Source organism: Microcaecilia unicolor, chromosome 2 (assembly GCF_901765095.1).
Source record: "Microcaecilia unicolor chromosome 2, aMicUni1.1, whole genome shotgun sequence".
In the NCBI taxonomy this organism is placed as follows: Eukaryota; Metazoa; Chordata; class Amphibia; order Gymnophiona; family Siphonopidae; genus Microcaecilia; species Microcaecilia unicolor.
The window spans coordinates 285,133,309-285,148,124 of NC_044032.1; the positions used below are offsets into that span (position 1 = coordinate 285,133,309).

Genomic DNA, 14,816 nt, shown 5'->3' on the forward strand with positions numbered 1-14,816 from the left:
TCCTGCTTAGGACTTCCCTTGAACTGTGAGCTGTGGAATGCATTGGATGCTGGGGTCAAGACTTTTATGGATTTCTTCAAAGATGAAGACTTTTTTCCTCTTCTCTGTAAAGGATGTCAGGAACTCTGTAAGCTTGTTGCCTTGGCTCATTCTGGATCTGTTGACATTATTCCACAATTGTAGCAGTTTTCCACTTTATAGTAAGGGCCCAGGCAGAGATAATTCCATTTTACTGTTGAAGTTTAGAAATTTGCAAAAATGCAGTTTCTCTGCCAATACTGGGAAGAAAGCAGCTGACAATTAAGGTAAAAATGCTTTTTCTTTTTTTCTATTTTTTCCAAAAAAGAAATCTAATTAACATAAAAATCAAAAACAGGGCTAGCAGATAACAGGAAAATATGACAAAAATGGGGAAAAAAGAGAAGGTGTGACAGAGTTATTTTCATACCTAGTCTGCCAAGCAGAAAAAACTGATGTATTGGTTAAGGGGCAGCAATGCATGGGAATATCTGCACATGCTCAGTAACTTTATAGCTAAATTACAGGTCTGAGATGTCATCTCATGGCACTGAAATGGAGTATCACATTTGTGTGGATGATTCATCCTGCTTGTTGATGGAGAACAAGCACAAAACAAAAAGTAAGGTAGATTGGCTCTTCCAAAAGGGAGATGGGATGATTCTTATGCCTGATATTTATTGAAAATATACCAAAAGACTCGACACAGCGGCTGTGTTTCGGTGCATAAGCCTGCCTCAGGAGTCTGAAAATGTGATGTATGTAGTGTACTACTGGATTCTACATTCAAAAAGAAGACAGGGTTGCAAAACAACACTGTGCTGGTGAATGAAATCGCTGCAAAACGCAAAAGCTAATTGTATGGGAAACCAAGCAGACAATGCTGAGATCAGCTTATGAGTTTTAAAGCAATTTCATCAGATTCAACTATCCACCAGAAAAGTGGTCCTTTGAGAGCAGCAGTGACAGAAATCACATCTCAAAGGTTCCCCCTGGCATGTGACTATTGAAAAGACAATTTTCACTGAGCATGCCTCAAACTGAAGTATGCCATGGGAGGTACATGGACTGTGGAGTCTTTGTGGCTCAGAATTCTCAACTTCAATGGAGCTGGTAGCTGCTGACTCTGCAGCACTTCTGTGACTAGTGAAATCAGAGTTTTGATCTGCTGTATAGAGAGGTGCTGTATGGAAGAAATGCATAAGCCTGAGTTGGGTTTAGCAGGGTTCCTATAAAACCCAATTGTTGTGACAGACTGAGCTGTGATTTGGGATAATTTATGATGAATCCTAGCAGCTCCAGCACCTGAATGGTCATACACATTGATTCTTTTGATCCTTCCTTTGATGTTTATGTTTATTTGTTTCTTAATATAACACTGTTCAGTGGATCTAATCAAAGCAGTTTATATACTAACAAAATTAGAAAGGACAGCAACTACAATAAAAACCAGATAGAAAAACAAGAGGTAAAGGAAAGAAAGAATAGCGTAGAAGATAAGGACTTCCTACAGCCAACGAATGAAACCACAGACCAGCTGTTCCCAGCAATGCATCATGACTAGAAGGAAAATACAGGAGGAGGATGTGGATGGTGTGGGGGGAGGGGTTGGAATCGAGGCAAAGAAGAAGGGACTCTAAATATAAAAGAAGGTTGAGGCTAAGTTCAGATAGAAGAAGGTGCAATTATGGCCACACATCCACCTCTTTTTGAAGGTAAGGAAAGCTGTTTAGTTAGGGGGAAGACATTGCGAAAGTAGAGCTTTCTCTACTCTCTGAAGCCAAGTTTCAGTAAGACAGTAAGTAGAGGGCAGGTTGGCCACAATGGGGTCATAAATGATGGCAGTCCAGATAGGGAAGCATGTGCATTCCCAGTCTGTGTAGCGATGCTGTGATAACTGCCAAGCAATTCTGGGACAATTCTATAACTTGGCATCAAAATGTAGATGCCATAATAGGGCACGCTTAGCACCAGTACTATAAAGGCTTCAGGGTGTGTCTAAGCTGTTATAGAATACTAGTGCAAAGCCACACAGGTGCAACAAAATATAAATGTGCCCACCTATGACAGGTCACTGCTGGTGCAGGTTGATGTACCTAAGTGCACCATGCAATGAATACAACTGATTGTATTCTATAAGTTGCATGCGTCGCTTGGTGACATTCCCATTGCCCGCCCACATATACACCTCCTCACAGTTAAGTACTTTGAAATTCTGGCACATATTTTATAGAATGGCACCAAACACTTATGTGCATAAATGCCAATTACTGGCACCAGTGGCATGCATAATTGCTAGTATTCTATAACCTATGCATGTATTGGTTGTCTAACATTAGGTGCTGAGCTTGTAGAATTGCTCTTTCTAAGAACAGTCTTGGTGCTGATGCAAGGCCAAATGACAGTATACTATACTGGAAGTGGTGTTTCTGTACTTGGAATCTTGAGATATTTCCAGTGACTTGGTCGTATCTGTTTGTGGGTATCTGTATCTTTTAACTCCAGATAATGGTTTTACTCTGTGGAGCTAGACAAAACTTGTACCTTGTTTTGACTAGGTTGCTGGTTGGGACTTTTGGGTCCTTGCTGTTTCTGGTGAGAGGGTGCCAGCCTCCAAGGAGACAAGACTTTGAATCCGATACTCCATAAATGCCTCTGAAGGATATAACCTTACTGACTGAGCTCCAGTCTTTGTCGACAGAGGCCCTCGGTGAACAGATTCAAGCAAAGCTCTGAGAAAAGCAAGAATATGGAGGATACCTATGCCTTTGATACTAGTAGGACCTCCATTGCCCTCCACTAAAATATCTCCTGGAAGAAAAGGCCAAGCTGGAAATGCACCTTCAGAGTGACTTAAGAGTGCCAGATTGATACTTGATGAGAGTAGCAGCCCCTTACATCTTTTCATCAAAATGGTTCTCTCTGTGGCACTGAATATATTGATTTCTATAGCTGAATATATGCCAACTTCTACTACACCTCAGGCTTGAGGACCAAGGCCTTAATCCAGATGAGTCTGTGGACATCAACACCAATCCCTTTTGAAGAGACTCTTGATGCCATATTGAAAATATCATAAATCTAGGGTGACACACATTACTCCCATCTTGAAACAACTGCACTGGTTACCAGTTCATTTTTTAATACAGTTTAAAGTGCTTTGTTTTGTTCATCAAGCAATTTATCTGCCAGCTCCGCAATATCTGAAGGATTATTTCTATATTTATTGTCTTTGTAGGACTTTGAGGTCTAAGACAGCAACACACATTTCGCTTGATCAATATGTTGGCGTGAGATATAATGATACAAGGCTTTCAACCTTTTCTATAGCTGGGATTTCCATGTGGAAGTCTTTGAAGGGGCAGTTATGTCTATGTACAGAGGTTTCACAATTTAAACGCTATTTGAAGACCTCCTTATTCGTTGAGGGATTCATGTGACTTTAAACTGGAACAGCTGTAAATGGAGTGCAATAGTAGGTTACATCTGCAACAGAGTTTTTAATTTTTGTTTTGTTTATTGTAATTTTATATTTAATGTAGATTTTGTTTGTATCTTGTGATTTTAGGCAGTATAGAAGTTAGAAAAATAAATAAATAAATACAAAAACGTCATAAAGTGGGCATTTCTGATTTTGAAAAGCGATTTTAAGATGACTGAGTTACTGAAAATTGATTTTCTTCTGATGCTTCTGGCATCTTTTCTGTGTTCACTTTTTAAAAAAATAATAATTTCCAAGTATACATTTACATTAATTCAATGCAATTCAAGGAAATCCAGAAATTTAAGATCTAGAAAGAGAACATCTTAAACATCTTGTGGTTAAGAAACCATAATGTAGTCCACATTGTAAAGAAAAAAGGGTACAAAAAATTTAAAAAAAAAGGAAAAAAGAAAAAATTAAAAGGAAGAGAATCTCTCCCCCTCTCTTATAGAATGAAATGTGTTCACTTTTATTATTTGGACCTTCACCATATAAAGGAAGAATGTTTTTATTTAAAAGCACACATCCTTTGTTTCAGAGTGGAATGGGGTTTTCTGTACCTTCTTTAAACTCGCCTAGTGAAGGCTTTGGGGCACTTTGCCTCCCCTGCCCCTCATGACTCAACTGTGGAATTATACAAATTCTCTTGTATATCCATTGCATTTACCACTATCCTAGTGAACCTGAGCTACAATATCATAACAAAAATAATCCTTACTCTCAAGCTAGGGTACAGCCTCAATATCTCAGACTTGCTGCTAGTGCTCTTCCTAATACTTGTATTGTGCCAAACAAAGCTACCTTCTGGAGATCATAATATGCAGTACACTGTATAAAGGCAACATGTCAGGGTAAGCTTGCAATTTATTTCTAATGAAGCCAGTGATGCCCAAGACAATGCTTGGACTTGACCTGTTTTATTAACGAATAAGCCACAAAAAAGTGCCCTAAATGACCAGATGACCACTGCAAGAAAAAGGAATGACAGCCCCTTATCCTTTCAGTGGTCACTGACCCCCTCCCACCTCACAAAGATGTAAATGAAACAGCATATACCAACCACTATGACAGCTTCAGATGTTATGGCCAGCCTTATTAGAGCAGCAAGCAGGTTCCTGGAATAGCCTAGCGGTTGGTGCAGTGCATTGTAGAGAAGGTGACCCAGGTCCATAATCCACTCTACTACACTTGTGGTGGAAAGTTTGAGCTCCCCAAAACGTACTGACACCTGCCGACATAAGGGCTATTGTAGTGGTGTATAGTTGGGTACAGAAGGTTTTTCGTGGGTTTTAATTGGCTCCCCATACAATAAGGGGGTAATGGTGAGATGTGTACCTAGGACCTTTTATGTGAAGTCCATTGCAGTGCCCCCAGGGTGTTTCATAGAAGACTGGCCACACAGGCATCCCACTACTCTGCTGGGATGCCTGTGTGGCCCAGTCTACTAGGAAAGCTGGCTCCTCCCACATCCCATTGGCTTGATTTTGTGCATTTTCACTTGGATGATTTTATTTATTTACTTACTTTGAAAACTGTCCAAAAATATAGACGGACTAAGCACAACATCATCTAGGAATTGGCCATTTTCAAAGAAAAAAGACAGATGTTTTTCTGGTTTGAAAATGGTCATTTTTACTACTTGATTTTTGAACGTTTTCAGCAAAACATCCAAAGTCAGATTTAGACGTCATATTGAAAAGCCTCTCTATGGGTCTTACAGGTTGACATATTTCTGGGGCCAGATGCAATGCCAAAGCTATATAAAAATAGAGGAATGACTGATTATGGTTTGCATCCTATTCTCTGTTAAAGAATTTTATATTAGTACAGTCTTCTGCAGTACAATCATTTTTATGGATCTTCTCTTGATTTTTATGCTGAATTATTGTACTTATATTTACTCATATTTATTTCTATACTTCTTCCTGCTGAGGTCTTTTGTATATAGGTTTTAGTCAAGAAATCTTTTTTAAAGTTTTGGTTAGTTTTTCTCCAACAAAGATTTACTTTGGCAAATCTATGAAGGCCAAATGCCATCCTGATGTCATGTGAGGTGTTCCCAAAGGAGTGTTTTGGGAGGGATCAACAAATGTGTGTAGTATGTATTTTCAAGCCTTTCAGGCTATTTTCCATAGAAAATCTATGTATGAAGCAAGCACAAAAGTACATACTTTCTCTTTCAAAACTGGTGCAAATTCCACAGGTAAAGTAACTATAGACTTTGTCCCAGTGCAGACAAATGATGATCACAGGAACTGTAAAATTCTAGATCCTCTACAAATAGTAGGTATGATCTTATATGTGGATCAATTTTAATTTTGCATCCCAAGGAGTTTATAAGAGTATGCCGGGTTCCCTTTGGAACCAATGTATAAAAGCTTGATCCCCTCTATTTATGGGGAAAATGTTTAGAATAATTTTAAAATGTTACCACAAACATATTTTTGAAAAATATAAATTTAAATGAAAAAACTTCTAAGCAACACCAAAAGACTATATATTCTATTAACTTCTTTTGGTATGGAAAGATTTCTCACTTTACAAAACTGAGTTTAATAGCCTGTGCGTTGAGATCAAAGAAGCAAACTACAGATTTCTAAAATATGAATTTTCTTCACCAAGTTTTACACTGACTACAGCTAAAAGAGCTGTGTGAAGGGATCAACATTAAGCCCAAAGGACAAGCAATGCAGAGCAAGAAAGAGAGCAACTCCCTCGTGCTTTTTTCAGGTCACTACCAAGGACCATGTTAGCAGATCCAGACCCTTAACAGCCAGCTCTGCTGCTAGCAGTAATTAGCTTGGACAGATCTGGTTTCCAGAGTAGCAACAAGGCTACATCATAATGAGCTCAGCTGGGATTAGCAGGACAGTGCAGGGAACCAAGAGAGCCGAAGCATTCTGCATTGCGTATGTATCAAGGAGATCAAACAAGGATGGCTGGTTAGGTTATCCCCTTACCACCTCATTCCAAAAATGAAGCACGGCAGTGTGTAAAATACAGGCTAATGAAGAGTGATACCTTGAACAGATGAGAGCCACATTAATTAACACAATCCCCAGATCAGGTTATACAGTGCTATTAGTGCTAGCAAATGTGTAACTGTCAATGACTTCAAAATTACACGTTATTTTTAACCTTTAAAATGGTCTTATTTACAGCTCCTGTGAATGATTCCTGTGTGTATAAAGCCATACAAAATATCATAAAATCAATAGAATGGTACTGCAAGAATACAATAATTTTAATTTTTTAAACTCACTTTTCAATCAATAATTTTTTGTGTTCTTTCTTGAAATATGCCAGTTCATTCCATACAGCATCAGAATCTTCTTGTCGAAGCTGCCAAGGCTCTGCACGCTGCTGTTGGACATTGCGGCTTTTAACTCTGTTAGGAAAATATAAATATCTATTGATTTTAAAAAAGGCCACCTTTTAAAGAACAGTTAAAATTTGAACTATTTAATATGTTGTGTTAATGTATATTGTTACATGGTTTAATGACAAGTTAATGAGGTTCTCTTAGGAAATATGATATAAAATATAATCAGTTGTTTGGTCGCCATATACACACATAGTAACAGTTTCAATAATGTGATTATTGCAAATACTTGCAATGTAAAACTGCAAAATTAATTGATTAGGTTGCTCAAACATGAACTACTGCAGAACAGAGTTAATATTTAAAGAGGTGCAGTAGCGCTATAGAAATGATAAGTAGTAATAGCAGTAGTAGCTGTGCTTATTTTAGAAGGAAAGTAGGGAAAGAATGTGAAGCATGGATTTCTTTCCAATCTCTCTGCATGTGTATATGGGAATTGGACTTGATATACTGTCTTTCTGTGGTTTTTGCAACTACATTCAAAGTGGTTTATACAGGTACTTATTTGTACCTGGGGCAATGGCGGATTAAGTGACTTGCCCAGAGTCACAAGAAGCTATAGTGGGAATTGAACCCAGTTCCCCAGGATCAAAGTCCGCTGCACTAGCCACTAGGCTACTCCTCCACTCAATAAACAAAGGATGACATGACTTGCTCGAGATCACAAGGAACATCTGTGAGATGTGAACCCTGGCTGCCAAGTCTGCTGCTTAGACCACTAAGCTATTCCAGCCATGACTATCTGTGTATCTATGTTGTCTCTATGTGTTTGACATGAAAGGGGGGGGGGGGTGAATGGAGCAGTACCCAAACATTCCATTCCTTCTGAAACAATAAACTAAACCAAATCTGACAATATATAAAATCATTAGGTGTCAGATTTCAAAGAATGAATGGAATTTATAGTTTAACTGCAAGGCAGTATTGTCCCACAGCAACAGGTATTATTGGGCAGTAGACAAGCAAGAAATAAGAAAGCTATAAGATTCAATCAACAGGTTTCATATTAGTATTACAGCAAAGAAAATGAAATATACATTGGAATCATAGGCAACAGAATGGAGTGGGCCACCTGGGCCCTGGCCTGACCTAATTCTGAGCTATTATAGCAGCTGGAGCTAATTTCTTCACTCCCACTACTCTGCTGGTCTTCAGCTGGCTCTACCAGCAGGCACTTCATGTATCTTGCAAAGATGGTGAGATTGATGGAACAAGCTCTTACAACCTGCAGAGGATTGAGGCAGATGTTAAGGGCAGATGAGAGAAGGGGGCAGATACTAGCTACTGCTGGGAGGAGGAGGCTGATGCTGGATGGAAGAAGGGGAATGTCACTGCCAGATGCTGGAAGTGGAAGAAGTGTGTTGATGCTGGTGGCAGGGTTGGGAGGGGGTGGCTGACCCTGGCAGATGCAAGAGTGGGAGAGGGAGAAGGGGCTGGCACCTGGTCTAGATCTGGGAAAAAGGGTTGAGGGTGCTGATGCCAGCAGATGCTGGGAGTGAGAGTGATTAAATGCTAGGGATGCAAGGTGTGAAGAAGGCTTACACTGGAGAAGCAGGAAGGAAAAGGAGGACAGATATTGTTATGCTTATTTATTTAAAATCATTTAAATTCCACTAATCCAATAATCTAGTCTCAGCAGTGTACAGATTAATAATCAGTAAAAATACGTGGAGGGGCATTTTCAATATGACGTCTAAATCGGACTTTGGCCGTTTTGAGCTAAACATCTCAAATCCAAATAAAAAACATGACCATTTTTGAAACTGCAAAATGTCTTTTTTTTTTTTTTACGAAAATACCATTTGTAACAAGGTTTTGTACTTCGTGTGTTATCTTTACAGGCCATTTTTGAAAAAAAATATACAAGTGAAAAATGTAGAAAATCAAGCATTGGGATGTAGGAGGGGCCAGTATTTTTAGCAGACTGGTTCCCCAGACATCCCAGGAGAGCAATGGGGCACCCCAGGGGACACAACTGTGGAATTCATATAAATGCTCCCAGGTACACATCTCACTATTGCTCCTTTAACTTGTATGCTGAGCCCTCCAAAACCCACTAACCCAAACTGTACACCACTACAATAGCCCTTATGGGTGAAGGGGGCACCTATATGTGGGTACAGTAGGTTTCTGGTGAGTTCTGGAGGGCTCACAGGTTCCACCACAAGTGTAATAGGTAGGGGGAGGTGTGGGCCTGGGTTCACCTGTCTACAGTGTACTGCACCTACTGCTACCCTATTCCAGGGAACTGCATGCTGCTCTAATGGACCTGAATATAACATCTGAAGCTCTCATTGAGCTTGGTGAGTACTATCTTTATTCACATTTTTAGGGGGTGGGAGGGGGGCAAGTGACCACTGGGGGAGTAAGGGGGGAGTCATCCCTGATTCCCTCCAGTGGTCATCTAGTCATTAAGGGTACCTTTTTGTGCCTTTTTCATTTGGAAAACAGGTCTAGACCAAAAGTTTTCACCCTAGACGTTTTTGATTTGTTCCAAGTGTTGGGCATGCCCTAAGCCTGCCTTTGAAATGCACTGAGCATGGCCCCTTGTGATTTGGACGCACTGCAGATGAAATGCATAAACGTCTGCAAAACAGGTTTTGAAAATACTGATTTGGACGTTTTGAGAAGAAATCCAACCAAATGGTGTTTTATGACAGTTTTTGGACGTTTTTCTCTTTCAAAAAAGAGCTCCATAATAAAACTATAAAAACAAATGCAAACATACAATGACTCCATCCCTATACTGCTGCATTCTACACTAAAAGCCTGGTTAGAAAGATAAACTTTAGCCTCTTCCAGAATACTATATAATTGTCTTCAAATTGGATCTCTCATGTTAAGGAACTCCACAAGACTAGGCCCGCAATGTACATGTTGATAATACAGAAGATGAGGGAGCAGATAAACACAAAGGAATCCTGTTTTGAAGGAATGGATCCACAGAATCTTAGCGGTGATTAGGTGGTGACGCTGGTAATTGGGAAACAAAACAGGTGCTAGGCAGACTTCTACAGTCTACACCCTGATCGTGACTGAATAGATAGGGATGGGCTGGAATGTAAATTTTAAGGGGCTTCAACGTTAGCTTCAGAACTTAGTACAAGAAGAGTGCTGGGTACACTTCTACGGCCTGTGCCCTGAGAATAGCAAGGACAAATCAAACTTGGGTATACATATAAAGTATCACATACCATGTAAAATGAGTTTATCTTGTTGGGCAGACTGGATGGACTGTATAGGTCTTTATCTGCCGTCATTTACTATGTTACTATGTATATGTAGATTTTGAACTGGGAAAGAAAGCAGCACTGGTATGTTATTACCTGAGAGGACATTGTGTTCAAACTTGGGATAAGGTCAAATTGGAGTTAAATAGATAATTTCAGTTTTTATATTACTCTGCTTATCTGACAAAAGGAGTTTGTAGTATTGTTTAGCAGTTTGTGTCACTCGAGTCAATATTCTAACAATTTAAATGGGAAGAAGAGTCTCCTGCCCTTTTAAATCGCTTATTCCCGCACAGTCACAGGCAGTACCGCTGAATATCAGCTTTCATTGACCATTTTTAAAGTGGACCAGTCAAGGGGATTCCAAGGGCGGAGTTGGAGATGTTATGCGGGTGCCAGCAATATTCAGTGCCAGTGTCTGTATAGCTAAGTGACCAAATAAGGCTGCATAAATAGAATTCCCAACTTTAGTCGCTTACCTATGCAGGAGACAGCACTGAATATCAGCCAGCAACTGCATAACTTCCAGATACCGGCCTGCAATGTACACTGTCCTGCCTCCCTGGCGAGCTCTGATCCCCTTCCAACCCCCCCCCCCCCTCCTGGCACTAGCTCTGATCCCTCTCTCAACCCATCACCCTGAAATCAGTTCCATTCGTCTGATCCCCATCCCAACACCAGCGCTGATCAATCCCACTCCCAACCTCCAACCCCGGCACAAGGGTGTGGTTTCCTCATGTCTTCATTGCACCACTGGACCATCAGGGAGTAAAGTAGGCCCAGAGGAGTCTCCACTAACATTGGGGGGGGGGGGGGGAGTAGAGGAGAGTTAGTCCTTGTGCCAGGATGGGGGGTTGTGAGGGGGATCAGAGGATCAGAGCTGGCATTGGGGCAGAGGACTGGGAGGTGGATCAGAGGATTAGAGCTGGTGTTAGGGTGGGGAGGAGGGCGACATGCACACTCTGCTTATGCAGGTCTGACTCACATAAGTGTCTTATGCAGGTCCCAGCTGAACTGGCCAGGGACAGGAAAAGTCCCAGCGGCCTGCATAAGTCTGGTCAGTCACCAATATTCAACGCTAGTGCTCAGACTTTGCCCAGCAATGAATTTTAGGGCCTAATTTAGCCTAGCAATGAAATTTGGGGCCTAATTTAGCTGGTGATGGTCAGCTTTTTAAAAAAATGCTGTTTGCCACCTGCTGAATATTGACCAGACTTTTTTTAAGCAGCTAGAGTCCAGCAGAACAGTTATTAAAGTCACTGTTTAGTGTTTGGGTCCCACACACTCACCCTACGCTCACCCTCCCCAGACTTAATCTATGTTTTATAAGCTTTTCACTAATTAGATGTACAGAATTTTTCATTGAGGCACCTACATTAGCTAGTGATTAGCTCTTAGAAATAGTGTTTTTAGATCCTTAGTGTAAGTGTAAAATAACATAACTAATAAGCTTAAGGGACTTTATTTTAGTTTACATACCTTTATTCCCTTAGTAAACTTCATTAACAGCCCATCACTATAAAGAAGCAACTAGCAGTCCAGAAGGAGATGAGGGCTATCCAGTTTTTTTGCATAAAGTGTCACATATTTGATCATTTCCCAGTTGGTCGAAAGTGTGTACTCAATGCAAAAAGCTCCTGGCACTCAGGAAACAAGTCCAATCTCTGGAGGCTAGAGTAAGTTTCACTTTGCTGACTTGGAGAAGCTGAAGCAGACAGAAAGGCACATAGAGTAGACCTTTAGGATGAAACAGAGAGGTCTCACCTCCAGTCTGGTAGCCCTTACGCTGCCATGGAGAAGAAAAGTCACCTAAATGGAGAGCATCACCTTGATGTGGTAGGAAGTGATCCTGTAGCCAGGACCTGCCCTCCAAGTGATGTAAAATCCTCTTGCACTGAGGATGAGTCACCAAAGGAATGCCCAGGAGGGAAGGGTTAGGACAGCTGTTATAATTGGCGACTGAATCATCAGGCTTGTAGATAGTTGGGCGGCTAGTGGACTTGTAGATAGTTGGGCGGCTAGTGGACGTGAGGACCATTTGGTCACTTGACTGCCTGGTGCAAAGATGCTGGACATCATACATCACCTAAATAAGATTTTACATAGTACTGGGGAGAAGCCAGCTGTCTTTGTACATGTGAGTACAAATGAGATAGGAAAATGTGGGAGGGAGGTTCTGGAAGTCAAATTTAGGCAAGGTTACAATCTTTAACCTCCAGAGTAGATTTGTGAAATGCTGCCTGTTTCACGCACAGGATCCAAGAGACAGGCAGAGCTTTAGAGTCTCCATGCACAGATGAGACAATGGTGCAAGAAAGAGGATTTAGACTTGTTAGGGAGCAGGCAACATTCTGGGGAAGGGGGAGCCTAATGTTGCTGGCATCAATATTTAAAAAGGAGATAGAACAAATTTTAAATTAGAACCAAGAGGAAGGCAGACAGTCACTCAAAAGAACATGGTTCAGAACAAGGAATCTTTGAAGGATATCACCAAAAGAAGGAAGCTAGGGCATCCTGATAGTGAGGTTGCAATAAAGGCAAAATGGACCAAGTGCCTTTAAATAGAGAGCAGGAACACTTGAAATATTGCAAATTATCACTGACAACTGTGGAGCAAGTTGTTAGTAGGAACAAAAAACACTGTTTGAATGGTTTGTATACAAATGGTAGAAGCCTAAAGAATAAGATGAGAGAGTTAGAATATGTAGCACTGAATGAAAAGGTAGATATCATAAGGCCTCTCTCTAAAAGAAGATAACCAAGGGCATATTGTCACACCAGTGTACAAATTATATCACGGTAATAGGGTGGATAAAATTGATGAAGGGGTAATGCTGTATGTTAAAGAGGGCCTTGAATCAAGAAGACTAAAGGATCAATATTCAGCCAGTGGCAGTCAGTGATTTTTGTTGTCCACTACTTGCTTTATTCAGTGCTAGGCCATATCCAAGCACCAGTACTGAATATTCAACTGCATGCAGCCAGCTAAGACTTATGTGGTTAAGTGCAATATTCAGCACTTAACTGCACAAGATGAACCACATAAAGATCGGACTGTGTTTCATGCAGTCACCTTATGCAGTTAAGTGCTGATAGGGGTGTACCACAATCCATCAGGCGAGAATGAAAAGACAGATGTTGAAATGTTAGCAGAAATTAGGGAAGCTAATAAATTAACACAATAATAATGGGTGATTTCAATTACTGAAAATCTCCACAATAACTGCTATAAAATGTCCAAAACAGTGCCAGAGTATCAACTCAAAAGAACACCACACAGTACACAATACAAAACAATTAAAGAAAGCAGAATTCTCAGATTCTCAACTCATTTAAGCTTTTACACAAAATGAGAATCAATTGGGATAATTCAGTCATCAATACTATTGTTCTCTGATAAATAATGTGGAGTTACAAAAAACAAAAAAACAAACCCCACAACATTTTTAAACTCAATGGAGAAAAAAAGACTTGACATGTTAAGTCACAGCCAAAAAACTCCAAAGACTAACACTCAGCACTTGACTAAAACAATTATAGAATTAAAGAAATAGAGAAGTTCCTATAGGATATGAAGGCGGTCCACTGGGTGATATGAAGGATTGATAGCCTTTGTAAAAGACATGGGAGAATTCTGCTTTGAAGGTAAGTGCTGTGAAGGAGTGCTTGTCTTTCTGAAAGATATGGAAGAGTTCTGCTAAGAAGGTACCCGTTGTGCATTCAGATAAGTGCTGGTATTTTTGGTGTGCTATATTTAGAATGAAACAGAGAACTGTGACTGGATAAAAATTCTATTTGAAAGACTCTTTTGCAGAGCTGCCTCGCAAACTGTCTCCCAGTTCTGCAATGCGATTCGCCTTTCTATAAACTTGAGCCAAGTGGTTTAGGAAACTCAGGAGGTCTCAGGTCTTGTGGGACTATACGAACTTCCTGAAACCTGTAGCTCGAGTTTATAGAGACCCAAATTGTGGTGCAGAGCTGGGAGATGCAGCTTTGAGAATATTAAGGTAAGGGTAATAGGTGGCAGATTCACAAACACATTAGTTGCCTGGGAGTGACTGTTACAAGAGAGAGAGAGAGAAAAAACTGGGTGAATGCTGGGGAGGAAGGGTATGAGAGAGACTGGGTTAAAGCTAGGGGGAGGAGGGTATGAGAGAGACTGGGTGAAGGTTGAGGGGTATGAGAGAGAGAGAGAGAGAGAGAGAGAGACTGGGTGAAGACTGGAGTGGCTGAGAGAAAGAAAGACTGGCTGAAGTCTTGGGGGAGGAAGCATAGACTGGGTGAAGGCTGAGAAGGGGGTACGAGAGAGAGAGAGAGAGAGAGAGAGAGAGAGAGAGACTGGGTGAAGGATAGGGGGGCGGGGTGAGAGAGAATAAGGCACTAGGGGCCAGATGCACTAAACTTAACGAGCCAGCAACGTGGTTTTTAAACTAGTTCTAGCCAGTTTAGCGCGCAAGTAGTAAACTGGGACATGCACAAAAGGTTCTCCGAGCCATTTTCCTGTCACGGTAGCAGCTAACGAAAACGGAATGCAAAGCTATTATAATGAGCTAATTAGTATACAAATGTGCTAGCAAGGCAATGCACAGCCATTTTCCAACCGGATGCACAGAAGCAAACCTTACCTTCAGCACTGAAATCTTAACGTGAGGTCTGGAGCTCTTGTTAATGCCTATTTAATAAATTCAGCAAAGTACCCATG

At 40.7% G+C, this 14,816-nt stretch overlaps 1 protein-coding gene across 2 annotated transcripts in view; it reads right to left on the reverse strand.

Moving 5' to 3' along the window:
- CNTLN (centlein) overlaps positions 1-14,816 on the reverse strand; it is a 535,970-nt gene that overhangs the window by 278,417 nt on the left and 242,737 nt on the right. For both annotated transcript variants that reach the window (XM_030194226.1, XM_030194227.1), the window contains one exon: positions 6,765-6,890. In XM_030194226.1, coding sequence (XP_030050086.1) covers positions 6,765-6,890 — 126 coding nt within the window. The remainder of the gene's footprint in view (positions 1-6,764; positions 6,891-14,816) is intronic.